A 14370-nucleotide genomic window follows, 5' to 3' on the forward strand; every position below is an offset into this window, starting at 1 on the left:
CTTGGAAGCTCACCAATAGTGGATGCTACTCCTCCAAATCGGCATACAATATGCAATTCTTGGGTCACACAAAATCATCTTTTCCTTCCCTTATTTGGAAACCTTGGGCTCCACCTAAATGCAAAACATTCGCGTGGTTGATTATCCAAAATAGAGTTTGGACGGCGGATAGGCTCAAAAGATGGGATGGCCAAATTGTGGAAGGTGCAAGCTTTGCAACCAAGTTCATGAATCCGCCTCCCACTTGCTCTTCAAGTGTCGTTTCACCATTGGAGTTTGGTCAAGTGTGAGAAGTTGGCTAGGGCTACATGATGTTGACCCAAGTGCTTGGCATTCTAGAGGAAATGTCAAATAATGGTGGACGGAGGAGATCCATAAGCCAAGGCAAGGTAGAAAGGTCATGGCTTCTCTTGCTATGTTGATATCATGGGAAATATGGAAGGAGCTAAATGCACGCGTTTTCCGAAACAAAGCTTCCACCACGGACATGGTAATAACAAAGATCAAAGATGAGGTTGCTACGTGGAGTATGGCGGGAGCGAAAGCATTGAGTAATGTAATACCGCGAGAGTAGGTGTTACGTTTTTTTTTGGCTTGGCCTTTTGGCCAAGTATGGGAATGTAAAACTAAAACTTCTTCTTTATCAATGAAAATGGCAAGTCTTTTGCCTTGTTTCAAAAAAAAAAAAAAATACTGTGTTATGTTTCTTAACCGAAGCAAGCTAAGCTAGACAGTGCATAAACACCGATAGAAATGCAATGTTTTGGCTGCTGTTTTTACCGAACTTCTGATAAGATTTGCTCATCTCTCTTCCCTCGACTAGACATCGTTCATTCTGTGATGCCTATATTCATGTACACACTTGGTGCCTATGAAGTGTTTTAGTAAAATGAACGATCATTATACACATATAAGACAACCATAGGTTCATACATACCACAGCCACAGAAGAGAATGGCATGGTTTTCATACGTAGTTACTTTACATCTCCTGCCCTCGCTAGCACAGCAAATACTGACACGGTCCATTTTTAGTTATTTATGCACGCACAGCAATAGTAAGGTACTGCTAGATACAAACACAACTTATTCACCTCTAGACCACCTTGCCTGATCGATAGTAGTAGCGAGCTTAGAGAACCTTGCTATCTCCATGCAACCTCCTCCTGCTTACACCAGAATATTTGACACCTGAGCTGCCATACTCGTCTTGACCCGAAAAGTCCAATAAGTTGGACTCAATCATGTTATCTATTTTCTTAGAGCTGCCTTTACTATCAAAGAGCGTCCATAAATCCTTGTCAACTGATGCCTCTTTATTCTCTTCCTGAGTATTGAAACTATCATCAAAGGCGGATTCATTACCCTCATCTGTATCGGTGTCGCCATCGAAGCCGATGAAATCCCCCAAATGTTCAGTAGAGGGCAATGCTTCGTTGGCAAGACCAGTCGTGGTAGTAGTAGTAGTACCAGACTGGTCTAGATCAAGAAGAGAAGGAGCAGTACTGGACTTGTCTAGATCAAGAGAAGGAAAAGGCTTACAGGGAACTCCTCGCTCTAGCCTAATACTTGGTAACACAACAGTAAGATAGCCACGACTAACTCTAATTAGTTTCAGCAGGAGGGCATAAAGCATGGAGTTAGCAATTGCGCTTCTGATGTCGGAGAAACTGATCAGTGTGGCCTTCCTCTGGGTTCTCTTGTATTGCTTCTGTACCCTGCTGAAAAAGCGGTTGATGGAGACTTCCTGCCTACATGTTTCAGGTTACACTGTCTTAATTACTGCATCGATATTTTCAGAAGTAACAAAGGAAGCAGTCTCAGACTCACATGGAAGGGGTAAAAATGCCGGACTAGGAACCCAATAACTGAACCGAACAGCGCACCCAATACTGCAATGATTGAGACAGTTGTATTTCCCAAGCCTGTAAGTTGATGTAAACAATAACAGTGTGAGACCATCGTAATTTTGACAACATGGTATTAGCAGAAATGTAGAATAGTCAACGAAATATAAAATATACGCAAACAGAATCCCAACAACGAGCATGCGATATCATATCAATAGTCCAACTATCACAGTAGCAGGAAATGCTAACAAAATCTGCAGAACAAATGGGAAAAACACGTTCCGACCAAACAGTCCTCAAAGTGAAGTATCTTGTATTCACCACTCCGGTCCCCAAAACAACACACATAACACAATTTGAATAACACAGAAGTAAAATAATTAGTAAACGTGCTTAATTGTCTGACACCTTAACTTGACACAACCCAACAAAGATGTTATGAATTAACGCATAATTATGTATGCATATACGTTTTGTGATTACAGACATGGACCTATGGAAATCCCTGCTAATCCAGATGAGGGAGCTCACTTGATCTCATGAAAGCTACAAATTTGCTGATATACCAGGTAGCAAGAACAAAACCAGAGCACTTCATGACTGAAGCAGTATGAATGTAAATGGTAAAAAAGGGTTGAAATCCCATCTGCACTAACCTTTCTGTGTCTCATGCGCACAATCTTCCGGCCTTAGATTGATTTGCCGAATCAATCTATTTCCTCTGTCAGCGACCAAGAGCGCACAGATTCTGGGGACATAGACAAGCTCGAAATCAGGGGAAAAGGTAGCATTCTGTGCAGGTCCATCCCTGCGACCGGTCCCTGCCGAGTACCCTCCAGCAATCGTAGTCGTATAACCTACCATTATACATTTACAGACCAAATCAGCAGAGATGAGACACTGTTGGGAAAAAAAAATGCTTACGTAACTTATCTTTTTCATGCACTCGAGTCTGAGTAACTCTACATAGCATGAGTATGTATGGATGCATTATAATCCTGCAGGTAGGAAATGGGAAAAATCTAGGCAGTAGAAGATTAAATAGCATTCCTTAGTTTTGCAATGGCACAGCTTGGCGGTGGTGACCGTCGGAGATTTGGAACTCAAGTATCACAACCGCAGATAAATATGGTAGGCTCATGACGAACAATGGACCATTAAAAGTGGGAGTGTGGTGTGCTTACGGGGTTGCGAATTAGCCGATTACTGCAGTCGTGCTGAAACATGAGCTGGTACTAAATTGTCCAATTCATCTCAGCGTGCAAGTATCCTGAGGAACTCAAATCTAGGAGCGAAAGCGTGAGGAGAATTTGAGTCCACAACATTAGCATGCCCAACCCAACCTGATGGCCAGAAAAGAGATAGGTGCACAAGGTTCCAACATGGGCATTAATTGCGGCCGTGACACGAGAGGTCCCTGTTAATTGGTTGCAACCTAGTCCCCATCGAACAAACCTTAAACCCTAGCACGAGCGATCCAACAAAGGAACCGGCAGGCAGGCGGAGCGCACTGACTCACCGGAGGGCGCGACCTTGCGGATGGCGGCGTGTTCGCGGTCGGCCACGTACACGTTGTCGGCGCCGTCGACGGCGACGCTGCGGGGGCGGCCGAACGCGCCGGCGCCCCCCGCGAGCCTCCGCGGCTCGGCGTCCGCGGAGACGGGGAGGGCGAGGGTGTAGAGCGCGGATCCGGTGGAGTCGAGCAGGAGGAGGTCCCCGGCGCGCGGCCGCGGGAGGAGCGCGTAGGGTTGGGGTTGGGCCCCGGTGGATGGCGGGCGCGGGTTGAGGTCGGCGGCCGTGGAGACGGTGTAGCCGTCCTCGAGGACGAGCGCGGCGGATGCGAGGAGTGGGGGGAGGAGGAGGAGGAGGAGGACGGCGGCGAGGGAGAGGCTGAGCAGGGGGCGCGCGAGGGAGGCCATGGCTGGGTTCTGCGGGAGGCGGGGACTGCAACTGCAACTGGTAGTGCGATGCGAATAGGATGGTTGGTTGTGGTGGTGTCACAGTCACCGAGACGACGCGACTTGACCGGGTGGAGTCTTGGTGCGGGGCCCGCAGTGCGACCTTTGCAGCTGTATTATAGTGCAAAACAAATAAACTTCTCCATCCGATTCAAATTATTTGACTCCATTTTATTTAGACACGGATGTATGTATGTAGATGCATTTTTTAATTAGATATATCTGTATTTAGATAAAGTGGAATCAATTAATTTGGATTGGGGAGTAAAATAATTTTATTATCTAAAAAAGTTATTTCATTTTTAAACCAAAGAGAGTAGGGTGTACTTTAATTTTGGCCCACTTGCATCTCTAATCCACCCGCCGTCTCTCAAACTGTCGCGCACAAAAATCGCTTCCAGCTAGACTGAAATAAACTAAGCACAAATAAACTAGACAAAAGTAAACTAAGCAAAACAAAATAAAAACAGAGAGAGGTAGAGTGTACTCCCCAGGTGAACTTATGAGTAGAGCTATGTCTCCCTGGCAACGGCGCCAGAAAATAGTCTTGATAACCCACAAGTATAGGGGATCGCAACAGTCTTCGAAGGAAGTAAAACCCAAATTTATTGATTCGACACAAGGGGATACAAATAATACTTATAAGCCTTAACAACTGAGTTGTCAATTCAGCTGCATCTGGAAAAGCACTAGTAACAGGGGTGATGTGAAAGAAGCAGTAATATGAGAGCAATAGTAACAATAACACAAAGCGATGCGATACGTAGGCAATGGCACCAGAAAATAGTTGATACTACTTCTAATGGCATATAGGACCGACTGAGTATTTGATGATGAAAGATGGACCGGGGTTCCCAGCTATCTACACTAGTGGTAACTCTCCAATAACAAGTGACAAGTGTTGGGTGAACAAATTACAGTTGGGCAATTGATAGGATTGAAATAGCATTAAGATAGAACAACAATTTATTAATCATGTAGGCATGTTTTCCATATATAGTCATACGTGCTCGCAATGAGAAACTTGCATAACATCTTTTGTCCTACCAGCCGGTGGCAGCCGGGCCTCAAGGGAATCTACTGCTAATTAAGGTACTCCTTTTAATAGAGCACCGGAGTAAAGCATTAACACTTGGTGAAAACATGTGATCTCATATCTAAGCCATCCCCTCCAGTTATCCCAGTTGATGTCACTCTGGGGCCTCGGGTTCCGGACATAGACATGTGCAAACAACTTGTAGATACAATCTAATCAATAATTATAGAGCTTAAATCTAAGATCATGTCACTCGTGCACTAGTGACAAACATTAAACACAACAAGATTGCAGCAACAATAACTTCACAAACTTTATAGATAGACTGATCATAATGTAACAATTCATCGGATCCCAATAAACACAACACCGATTACATCAGATGGATCTCAATCATGTAAGGCAGCTCATGAGATCATTGTATTGAAGTACATGGGACAGAGAGTACCAACTAGCTACTGCTAGAACCCGTAGTCCATGGGGGAACTACTCACGGAGCATGATGGAGGCGGTGGCGTCGATGGAGAAGGCTCCGGGGGTCGATCCCCGTCCCGGCAGGGTGCCGAAACAGGAACTTCTGACCCCCGAAACTAGGTTTCGCGATGGCGGCGGCGCCCCTAGAGTCTTTCTGGAATATGATCGATTGATGTAGGGTTTTCGCGTCGCGAGGAATATATAGGCGAAAGGGCGGCACGAGGGGGTGCCTGAGGGGCCCACCCCATAGCTGGGTGCGCCCCCCTCTTGGCCGCGCCGCCAGGTGGTGTGGGGCCCCCTTGGCCCCTCTCCGTCTCTCCTTCGGTGTTCTGGGTCCGTCTCGGTAAAATAGAAGGTTTGGCTTTCGTTTCGTCGAATTTCGAGAATATTGCCCGAACAGCTTTTCTGGAACCAAAAACAGCAGAAAACAGGAACTGGCACTTCGGCATCTTGTTAATAGGTTAGTCCCAGAAAACGCATACCATGAAGGAGTGTCTATTTGCAAAATTAAGTTGCTTACTGATGAATCAGGGCAAACATGTGAAGAGAATTATTAATGAAAGTTGATTAATTGGGGCTGGGAACCCCGTTGCCAGCTCTTTTTGCAAAATTATTGGATAAGCGGATGAAGCCACTAGTCCATTGGTGAAAGTTCCCAACAAGATTGAAAGATAAAACACCACATACTTCCTCATGAGCTATAAAACATTGACATAAATAAGAGATAATAACTTTTGAATTGTTTAAAGGTGGCACATGAAGTATTTACTTGGAATGGCAGAGAAATACCACATAGTAGGTAGTTATGGTGGACACAGATGGCATAGGTTTTGGCTCAAGATTTTGGATGCACGAGAAGCATTCCCTCTCAGTACAAGGCTTTGGCTAGCAAGGTTGTTTGAAGCAAACACAAGTATGAACCGGTACAGCAAAACTTACATAAGAACATATTGCAAGCATTATAAGAGTCTACACTGTCTTCCTTGTTGCTCAAACACTTTTACTAGAAAATATCTAGACCTTAGAGAGACCAATCATGCAAACCAAATTTCAACAAGCTCTACGCTAGTTCTCCACCAATAGGTTTAGACTACATGATGCAAGAGCTTAAACATGATCTACTCGAAAGCTCAAAACAATTGCCAAGTATCAAATTATTCAAGACAATATGAAGCATTTTCTATTTCCAACCAAATACAATAAGTGCAGTAGCTTCCAACTTTCGCCATGAACATTAAAAGTAAAATGAAGAACACCAGTGTTCATATGAAAAAGCGGAGCGTGTCTCTCTCCCACACAAGGATTGCTAGGATCCGAATTTATTCAAACACAAACAAAAATAAAAACACACAAACGCTCCAAGTAAAGCACATAAGATGTGACCGAATAAAAATATAGTTTCACTAGAAATGACCTGATAAGTTGATGAATAAGGGGATGCCTTGGGAATCCCCAAGCTTAGACGCTTGAGTCTTCTTGAAATATGCAGGGATGAACCACGGGGGCATCCCCAAGCTTAGGCTCTTCACTCTTCTTGATCACATTATATCACCCTTCTCTCTTGACCCTTGAAAACTTCTGCCACACCAAACTTCTCATAAACTTCATTAGAGGGGTTAGTACTCAAAAAACTTTTATCCACTTTAGTCCTGTAGTGACACATTGCAAGAACTCAATAAAACAGTAGCTACAGCTCTCCACGTCTAGAAAGTCTTACTTAAAGTCCACAAGAGACAATGCAAAAAAAAAACAGAGACAGAATCTGTCAAAACAGAACAGCCAGTAAAGACGATTTTTTTCGAGGTACTTTCGTTGCTCAAATCAGAAAACTCAAAACTAATGAAAGTTGCGTACATATCTAAGGAACACGCATGAATTTTCGCAGATTTTTCTGAGTTTCCTACAGAGAGACCTACTCAAATTCGTGATAGCTAGAAATCTGTTTCTGCGCAGAAATCTAAATCTAGTATCAACCTTCTATTAAAGACTTTACTTGGCACAACAATGCAGTAAAATAAAGATAAGGAGAGGTTGCTACAGTAGTAACAACTTCCAAGACACAACAAAACAGTAGCAAAATAAAGACATGGGTTATCTCCCAAGAAGTGCTTTCTTTATAGCCATTAAGATGGGCTCAGTAATTTTAATGATGCTCACATAAGGATGAGAGTTGAAGCAAAGAGAGCATCAAAAAGCAAGTTCAAAACACATTTAAGTCTAACCCACTTCCTATGCATAGGAATCTTGTACACAAATAAATTCATGAAGAACAAAGTGACAAGCATAGGTAGATAAAACATGAGTAACTTCAAAATTTTCAGCATGTAGAGAGGTGTTTTAGTACCATGAAAATTTCTACAACCATATTTTCCTCTCTCATAATAATTTTCAGTGCTTCATGAATAAACTCAACAATATAACTGAAAGGATCGTATGGCGCACCTAGAGGGGGGTGAATAGGTGCTAACCAATTTTTAGTTCTTTTTCAATTTAGGCTTGACACAAAGGTAAATTCTCTAGATATGCAACTAAGTGAATTTACCTATATGACAAGGTAATCAACTAAGCAAGATATAGCTACACAATATAAGAGATAGAATAGGATAGAGGTAACCGAGAGTGGAGCACGCGGAGACACGGAGATGATTCCCGTAGTTCCCTTCCTTTGCAAGAAGGTACGTCTACGTTTGGAGGAGTGTGGTTGCTACGAAAGCCAAACCAACAGCCACGAAGGCTTCACTCAGATCTCCTATGGGCAACGCCACGAAGGCCTAGCCCACTTCCACTAAGAGATTTCCTCGAGGCGGAAACCGGGCCTTTACAAGGTTCTTGGGGCACACATCCACAACCAAATTGGAGGCTCCCAAATCTGTAGCAATACAACAATCAACAACAACAACACATCAACAACAATCAACTAGGGAACCAAAAGGAACACTAGCAAGAGGGCCCTCAAACAAATGAGGGGGAAATGAAAATCGCTTCGGTGAGGATGTAGATCGGTGTCTTCTCCTTCGAATCTCCAAAGATCAAGAGCTTTGGTTGGGGGAGGAAGGAGATCTTGCAAATCTTGTGTTCTTGAGGTGGCTCTAATGGTGGTGAAGACTTGGCAGACTTTTGTGCAATGATTGAGCAAGGAGCAAGTGTAAGAGCAAAATTCACACCCCAAGTTTTGTGTGTTTGATGAAAACACTTGAGTAATCTCACCGTGTGCCTTGAGTATCATTGTTAGATTTGCAAGAGCACGGTGACCTCGCCGGACGCGTCAAGATCGGAAGACTGAAGCGTAGTTGATAGGTTTTCTGGTTTTGTGTGTGTTTAGCGAGGTGACATGGTTGGATTGAAAAAGGGAAGAAAACCAGATTTAGCCAGGCCGGTACTACCGGTACCTGTAGCGGTAGTACCGCTACCCCTATAGGTACCGGCCACGGTACCGCTCTGAGTCTGCGCCGAATCTGACCCAGAATATGAGTTGCGGTACTCATGCAGTACCTGGAGCGGTAGTACCGCTCACAGCGGTAGTACCGCTCACGGTACCGCTTGAAGTACCGTAACGCTTTACGGCAGTACCGCTCCGGTACCGCTCTGGTACCGCTTTGGATCCAGTAAGGTCTGGACCCTATTGCGGTACCTCAAGCGGTACCTCGTGCGGTAGTACCGCTCTGCATCCTTTGACCAGATCTGGAGGGATTTCGAACTCAGAGCGGTAGTACCGTTTCCATGAAGCGGTAGTACCGCTTAGGCCAAATCTGGACATAACGGTTAGATTTGGAGGAGCCTATTTAAGGGCCCCTTCTTCCCCAACACGATTTTATCTCTTCCCCCTCTCTCTCCTCCATTGTTGCTGAGCTTAATCCTTGAGGATCTCCTTCCCCATCCAACCAATCTTGCCCAAACTTTGAGGATAGGTGGAGGAGACCCCGATCTATAGTTCTACCAAGAGAGATTTCACCAATACTAGCTATTCCTTAGTGGATCTTGGTGGTAGGGTTCCTTAGTGGAGCATTGGAGAAGAGTTCCTTTGGTGGAGCATTGGAAGAGTTCCTTGGTGGGGCATTGGAGAAGAGTTCCTTTGGTGGAGCATTGGAAGAGTTCCTTTGGTGGAGCATTGGAGATGGGTTCCTATGGTGGAGCATTGGAGATGTGCAGCTATGGAGTCTAGCTTGGTGATGTACTAGATCCATAGGGTGTTGGGAGCATCCTTGTGTGTGGAGCTCGCCCCAACCTTGTGAAGGAATCACCGCCTCGACCGGTGCCTTAGTGGAAGAGGGAGAGCACCTTCGTGGAGCTCTCTCGAGGAAGAAGGTGAGGCCTTCCTTCGTGGTGTGGCCGTCTAGTCTCTTGTGTGAGACTAGCACCTCCTCAACGCAGACGTACTTCTTTTAGTGGAAGGAACTGCGGGAAACAAACCTCGACTCGCCTCGCGCCCCCGGTTGTCTCGCTCCTTACTCTCGTTATCTTGTTGATTCCTTTACTTGTTGCACTTGTCCGTTATTCATTGTAGGATCACCCCTATTGCTAAAGTTCTCACCTTTACCTTCCGTTGCATAAAAATTGAAAAAGACTAAAACTTGCCGTAGCGCCATTCACCCCCCCCCCTCTTGTTCGCTACGATCCATTCAAGTGGTATCAGAGCAAGGTTTCTTGCTCGGGCTTTACCGCCTAAGAAATGGATGAACAAGAGGCGGACAAGAATGGGTCACCTTCCCTTGTGCCACCCGCTCCATCATCGCCCATCGTTTCCACGAAGGCTACGTTGCATGACCTCGAGAAATTGGAGTCATCCATCGTTGCCCAAATGAAGGCAATGATGATGGAGTTGGTTGTACAAAAACCAAACCCTCCCCCTAAAGCAAGTGCCGAGGATCCGCCACCAAAAGCTAACCCCCTTCCTCTTGTTGATTTTATCGCGCAAGCGACAAAAGATCCACAAAAGGAAGGGCTTGGGGATACCGGCACTTCAACAAAAGGGAAGGATGATGACACACCGGTTGCGGAACGTCTAGGGGGTTATCATGCGGTGCCACCACCAAATGATTACACCATAAACGTTCCAATACCTATGCCGCATATCTTGTCGCATGGTTCACCACCGCTACTTGAGTCAAACAACTTTGAGACTTGGCAATTCTTAATGCGTTCTCATGTACGCAGCGCTTCTACCGAGCTTTGGCGTATCATTGAGGAGGGCTATTCACCACGAGATCCAAAGATCTTGACAAGAAGAGATGTGGTGGATGACCAACTCAACGCCACCGCCATCAACATGATTCATATGGCCATCACCCCCAAGGACCGCGCTCATATCCGCTCGCTCAAGACCGCCAAGGAAGCATGGGACAAACTTGAGAAGGTCTTCCTCGGAAATGCAAGCATCCAAAGCTCTCGCTTTGATGAAGTGAATAACATGGCCGACAACTTCGTCATGGTTGAAGGAGAGACCCCCGAAGAAATGTATCGGCGCCTCATCGCTCTTGCCGTGCAAATGCAAGATCTTGGAGCAACGTTCGTGGATGACCATTCGATCAAGCGCAAGTTCTACAACGCTCTCCTCCCTTATGAGGAAGTGAAGTTGACGGCCATCCGCCAAAACGCCTCCTTCCGTGCTATGACATCCGATGAAGTCCTTAGCGAAGTCATCGCTCTGGACATCTCCCAGAAGAATGCGGAGGATCTTGTTGCTCGCGCCCACAACTCCCGCAAGCCCAACCTTGCATTGAAGATGAAGGTGCATGAAGCTAGTGAAAGCGATGAGGATCCCGTTGAGTGGGGATCGGATGATCTCAAGATCAACTATCATGAGCACATGGCTCTCGCCGCCAAGAAGTTTTGGGATGGAAACATGTCCCGAAGCACAAGACCAAGAAGATCACGTGATTCTCCAAGAAGATTCTCCAAGAGCCCAAGGGAGGGGACAAAGGGAAGAACATGCTACAATTGCGGCGACAAGAATCATTTTGTCACGGATTGTATGTTTGAGAGAAGAGATGATCATGGTGGAAGGCTTATCCCAAAGGATAAGAACAAGTCACTCTCCAAAGGATTCTCCAAGTTCTCCCCAAGGTCCGATGACGACAAGGTATCCTCCAACAAGAAGCCTAGAGCCTTCATCATTCGAGAAGAGTACTCCTCCGATGAAGATGGAGAGCATGAGGACAAGCGCTCCAACAAGGAAGGAGAGGGAGTGGCCGCCATCGCCATTTCCACTCCCTCTATCTCCCTCTTCGACTCTCCTAATGAGAACCTCGTCACCAACAATGCTCGTTGCCTTATGGCAAAGGTATACACGGAGGTAAAATCCCCTTCCAAACCATCATCTTCAACTAATGCCTTATTATTGATGATGCCACTAGTCTCACCGTTAAACGTGAGATTATGGGTTTGGATTCTTTTCTCACTAACATGAAGGGGATACCAAGATTCATGTTGGGGCTCTCTTAGCCCAACTTGGTGTGGCACAAGATCTTATTGAGAAGAGGGAGAAGTTGGAAAGGGAAGCGGCCTTTGAGCTTGCCAATCTCAAGGAGGAGCTTGATGATGAATGGAATATTCGCATTTCTCTTGAAGCTAGTGTCATCGTCCTTGAAGACAAGAACGAAGCTATTGTTTCACGACTCACCAAGGATCGAGACCATGCTCTTGAGTTGGTTGGTGACCTCAAAAAGAAGATGCTCTCTCTCGAGGAAGCCAACAAAGGAAAAGATGATGAAGACCCCAATCCTTGTCATGATGAGCTTGTGGATCAAGTTACTTCCTTGAGGAGGCACAATGATCTTCTCTTGGAAGTCAATGCTCTTCAAGAAGAAGCCTTGGATGAATATTACCGCTTGTTCAAAGAGAAGACCTCATGTTGCAACCATGAAGAAGAAATTGCCGCTCTTGAGATCACCAAGGCCAAGCTATTGAGTTTGAGTAACAAGCAAGAAGAGTCTTTGGTGGAATGTCTCCGCGTGAGCAAGGAGAAGGACACGTGTTGTGATCATGAGGAGGAAATTTCCGCCTTGAAGAGAAGGGAAGCCAAGCTCATGGAAGTCAATTCCATGCAAGAGGAAACATTGAAGGAGTACTTTCCTTTGAGCAAGGACCGTGCATGTTGCACTCATGAAAGTGACATTGCCAAGATAGAGAATGACAAGCGCATGCTCATGAAGTTGAACGCTCTCCAAGAAGAAGCTTTGATGGAACACTTCCGGGTGAACAAGGCAAAGGAGGTTCAAGTGTTTGATATTTGCCATCCACACCCGGAGCATGAAGATGAAGTCAATCGCTTGAAGGCCAAGGTTGATAGACTCCAAGTTCAAGCCAAGTACTTGGAAGGAATCATTGAAGCTAAAGATGGAGCCAAAGAGGGCTCGTGCAATGAAGGAGGAGTGGTTACCAAGCCAAAGAGAAAGAGGAAGAGGAGGACCAAGAAGAAGAAGAACAAGGAGAACATGGAGACCAACTTTGAAGAGAGCAATGCTAGCTCAAGAAGGGATGGAGTACCCAACTCCGCCTAGACGGGTTTCGCCGGCTCTAACAACCCTTCTCATGTTCTTTTTGTTGATTACTATGGACATATTCGTGCTCGCTTTATTGGTCCTCAAAAGGACAATGTTGATTGGACTATTTGGGTTCCCAAACCCCTTGTTACTAACATGCTAGGACCCATTGAAAAATGGGTACCTAAATCCAAGACTTGATTCCTTGTAGGACTATGCTTCCGGTGGCGCTAAATGGGTGGTTGATAGTGGAGCCACAAGTCATATGACCGGAAGCAAGGATATTGTTGTCGACCTCGTGCCTTCTCTCTCTACCGTATCATATGGCGACAACACGTGCTCTAAGGTATTGGGTCTTGGCAAGGTGGTGGTAACACCCGACATCTCACTTGTGAATGTCCTCCTTGTTGAGACCCTTGGTTACAACTTACTCTTCGTTCATCAAATTGCTCGTATGGGTCTATGCACTTTCTTTGATGAACATATGGTGGTCCTCTTGTGGAGCAAGACACTCAATGTAGCTTTTTTTTGGATATGTAGAGAACGGTTTGTATGTTGTCGATTTCTCCGGAAAGACAACGTCTTCCGCTCTTTGCCTATTCGCCAAAGGTGACAAGGGTTGGTTATGGCATCGCCGACTAGCCCATGTTAACATGAGGACTTTGCAAAGTCTCCACAAGGGTGGCCACATTCTCGGACTAAAAGAAGATGTCTCTTTTTGCAAGGATCGTGTTTGTAGGGCTTGCGTACAAGGAAAAATGCATGGAGCCCCTCACAAGGCCAAGACTATCATCTCCACCACAAGATGCTTGGAGCTCCTACATGTTGATCTCTTTGGTCCACCATCTCATGAAAGTCTTGGAGGAAAGAAGTATTGCCTCGTCATCATTGATGACTATTCACGCTATTGTTGGGTATTCTTCTTCAAGTACAAGAGTGAGACTCAACGGACCATGATGGAGTTTGCCAACCAAGTTCAACGCAAGTACGACAACAAGATCCTCGCAATAAGGAGCGACAATGGAACGGAGTTCAAGAACTACACATTGGATGACTTCCTCGGCGAAGAAGGAATCCAACACCAATACTCCACGCCATATACTCCCCAACAAAATGGGGTCGCCGAAAGGAAGAATCGAACCTTGATCGAAGCCGCTCCAACCATGATGATGGAATACAAGTCCAACTACAATTTTTGGGCGGAAGCTATCTCTACCGCATGCCATGCTACCAACCGCCTCTACTTTCGCAAAGGTCTTGAGAAGACACCATATGAGATCCTCACCGGCAACAAGCAAAATGTGTCATACTTCAAGGTCTTCGGATGAAAATGCTACATACTTGTCAAAGACACACGCCTATCCAAGTTTGATTCAAGAGCTCAAGAAGGAATTTTCGTTGGCTATGCTACGGATTCTCACGCCTATAGAGTCTTCAACAAGTCAAGTGGACGTGTTGTAGAATCTTGTGATGTGACATTCGATGAAGATGATAGATCTTTGGAGGAGCGAAGTGCTTCTTGTGAGAAAGGAGATGCAATTCCCCCGGATACCATAGGAAGGATGGGTGTTG

The 14370-nt window shown here is 45.5% G+C and overlaps 1 protein-coding gene across 2 annotated transcripts; it reads right to left on the reverse strand.

The window, feature by feature from the left end:
• Window positions 1-890: 890 nt before the first annotated feature.
• LOC127318586 (uncharacterized) lies at window positions 891-3832 on the reverse strand. 2 transcript variants are annotated; one of them, XM_051349067.1, is made up of 4 exons: window positions 3369-3826; window positions 2506-2706; window positions 1830-1924; window positions 891-1746 (listed from the first exon to the last, which is right to left on the reverse strand). In XM_051349067.1, exons 1-4 carry the CDS (start codon window positions 3766-3768, stop codon window positions 1132-1134), a joined length of 1311 nt encoding a protein of 436 aa, XP_051205027.1. In that variant the 5' UTR covers window positions 3769-3826; the 3' UTR covers window positions 891-1131. The 2 variants fall into 2 exon arrangements, with proteins under 2 accessions (XP_051205027.1, XP_051205028.1); XM_051349068.1 differs by having other exon boundaries at window positions 1502-1750; window positions 3369-3832.
• Between the last annotated feature and the right edge of the window lie 10538 nt (window positions 3833-14370).

This window comes from Lolium perenne, chromosome 7 (assembly GCF_019359855.2).
Source record: "Lolium perenne isolate Kyuss_39 chromosome 7, Kyuss_2.0, whole genome shotgun sequence".
Lineage (NCBI taxonomy): Eukaryota > Viridiplantae > Streptophyta > Magnoliopsida > Poales > Poaceae > Lolium > Lolium perenne.

What these genes read in the sequence shown, in the direction of transcription:
- LOC127318586 (XM_051349067.1), bottom strand. Translation starts at nt 3,768, where the DNA reads ATGGCCTCCCTCGCGCGCCCCCTGCTCAGCCTCTCCCTCGCCGCCGTC. An exon ending in CCGCAAGGTCGCGCCCTCCG is followed by an intron (nt 2,707 to 3,368) that starts GTGAGTCAGTGC and finishes GTATAATGGTAG; the next exon opens with GTTATACGACTACGATTGCT. An exon ending in GGCATTTTTACCCCTTCCAT is followed by an intron (nt 1,747 to 1,829) that starts GTGAGTCTGAGA and finishes ACATGTAGGCAG; the next exon opens with GAAGTCTCCATCAACCGCTT.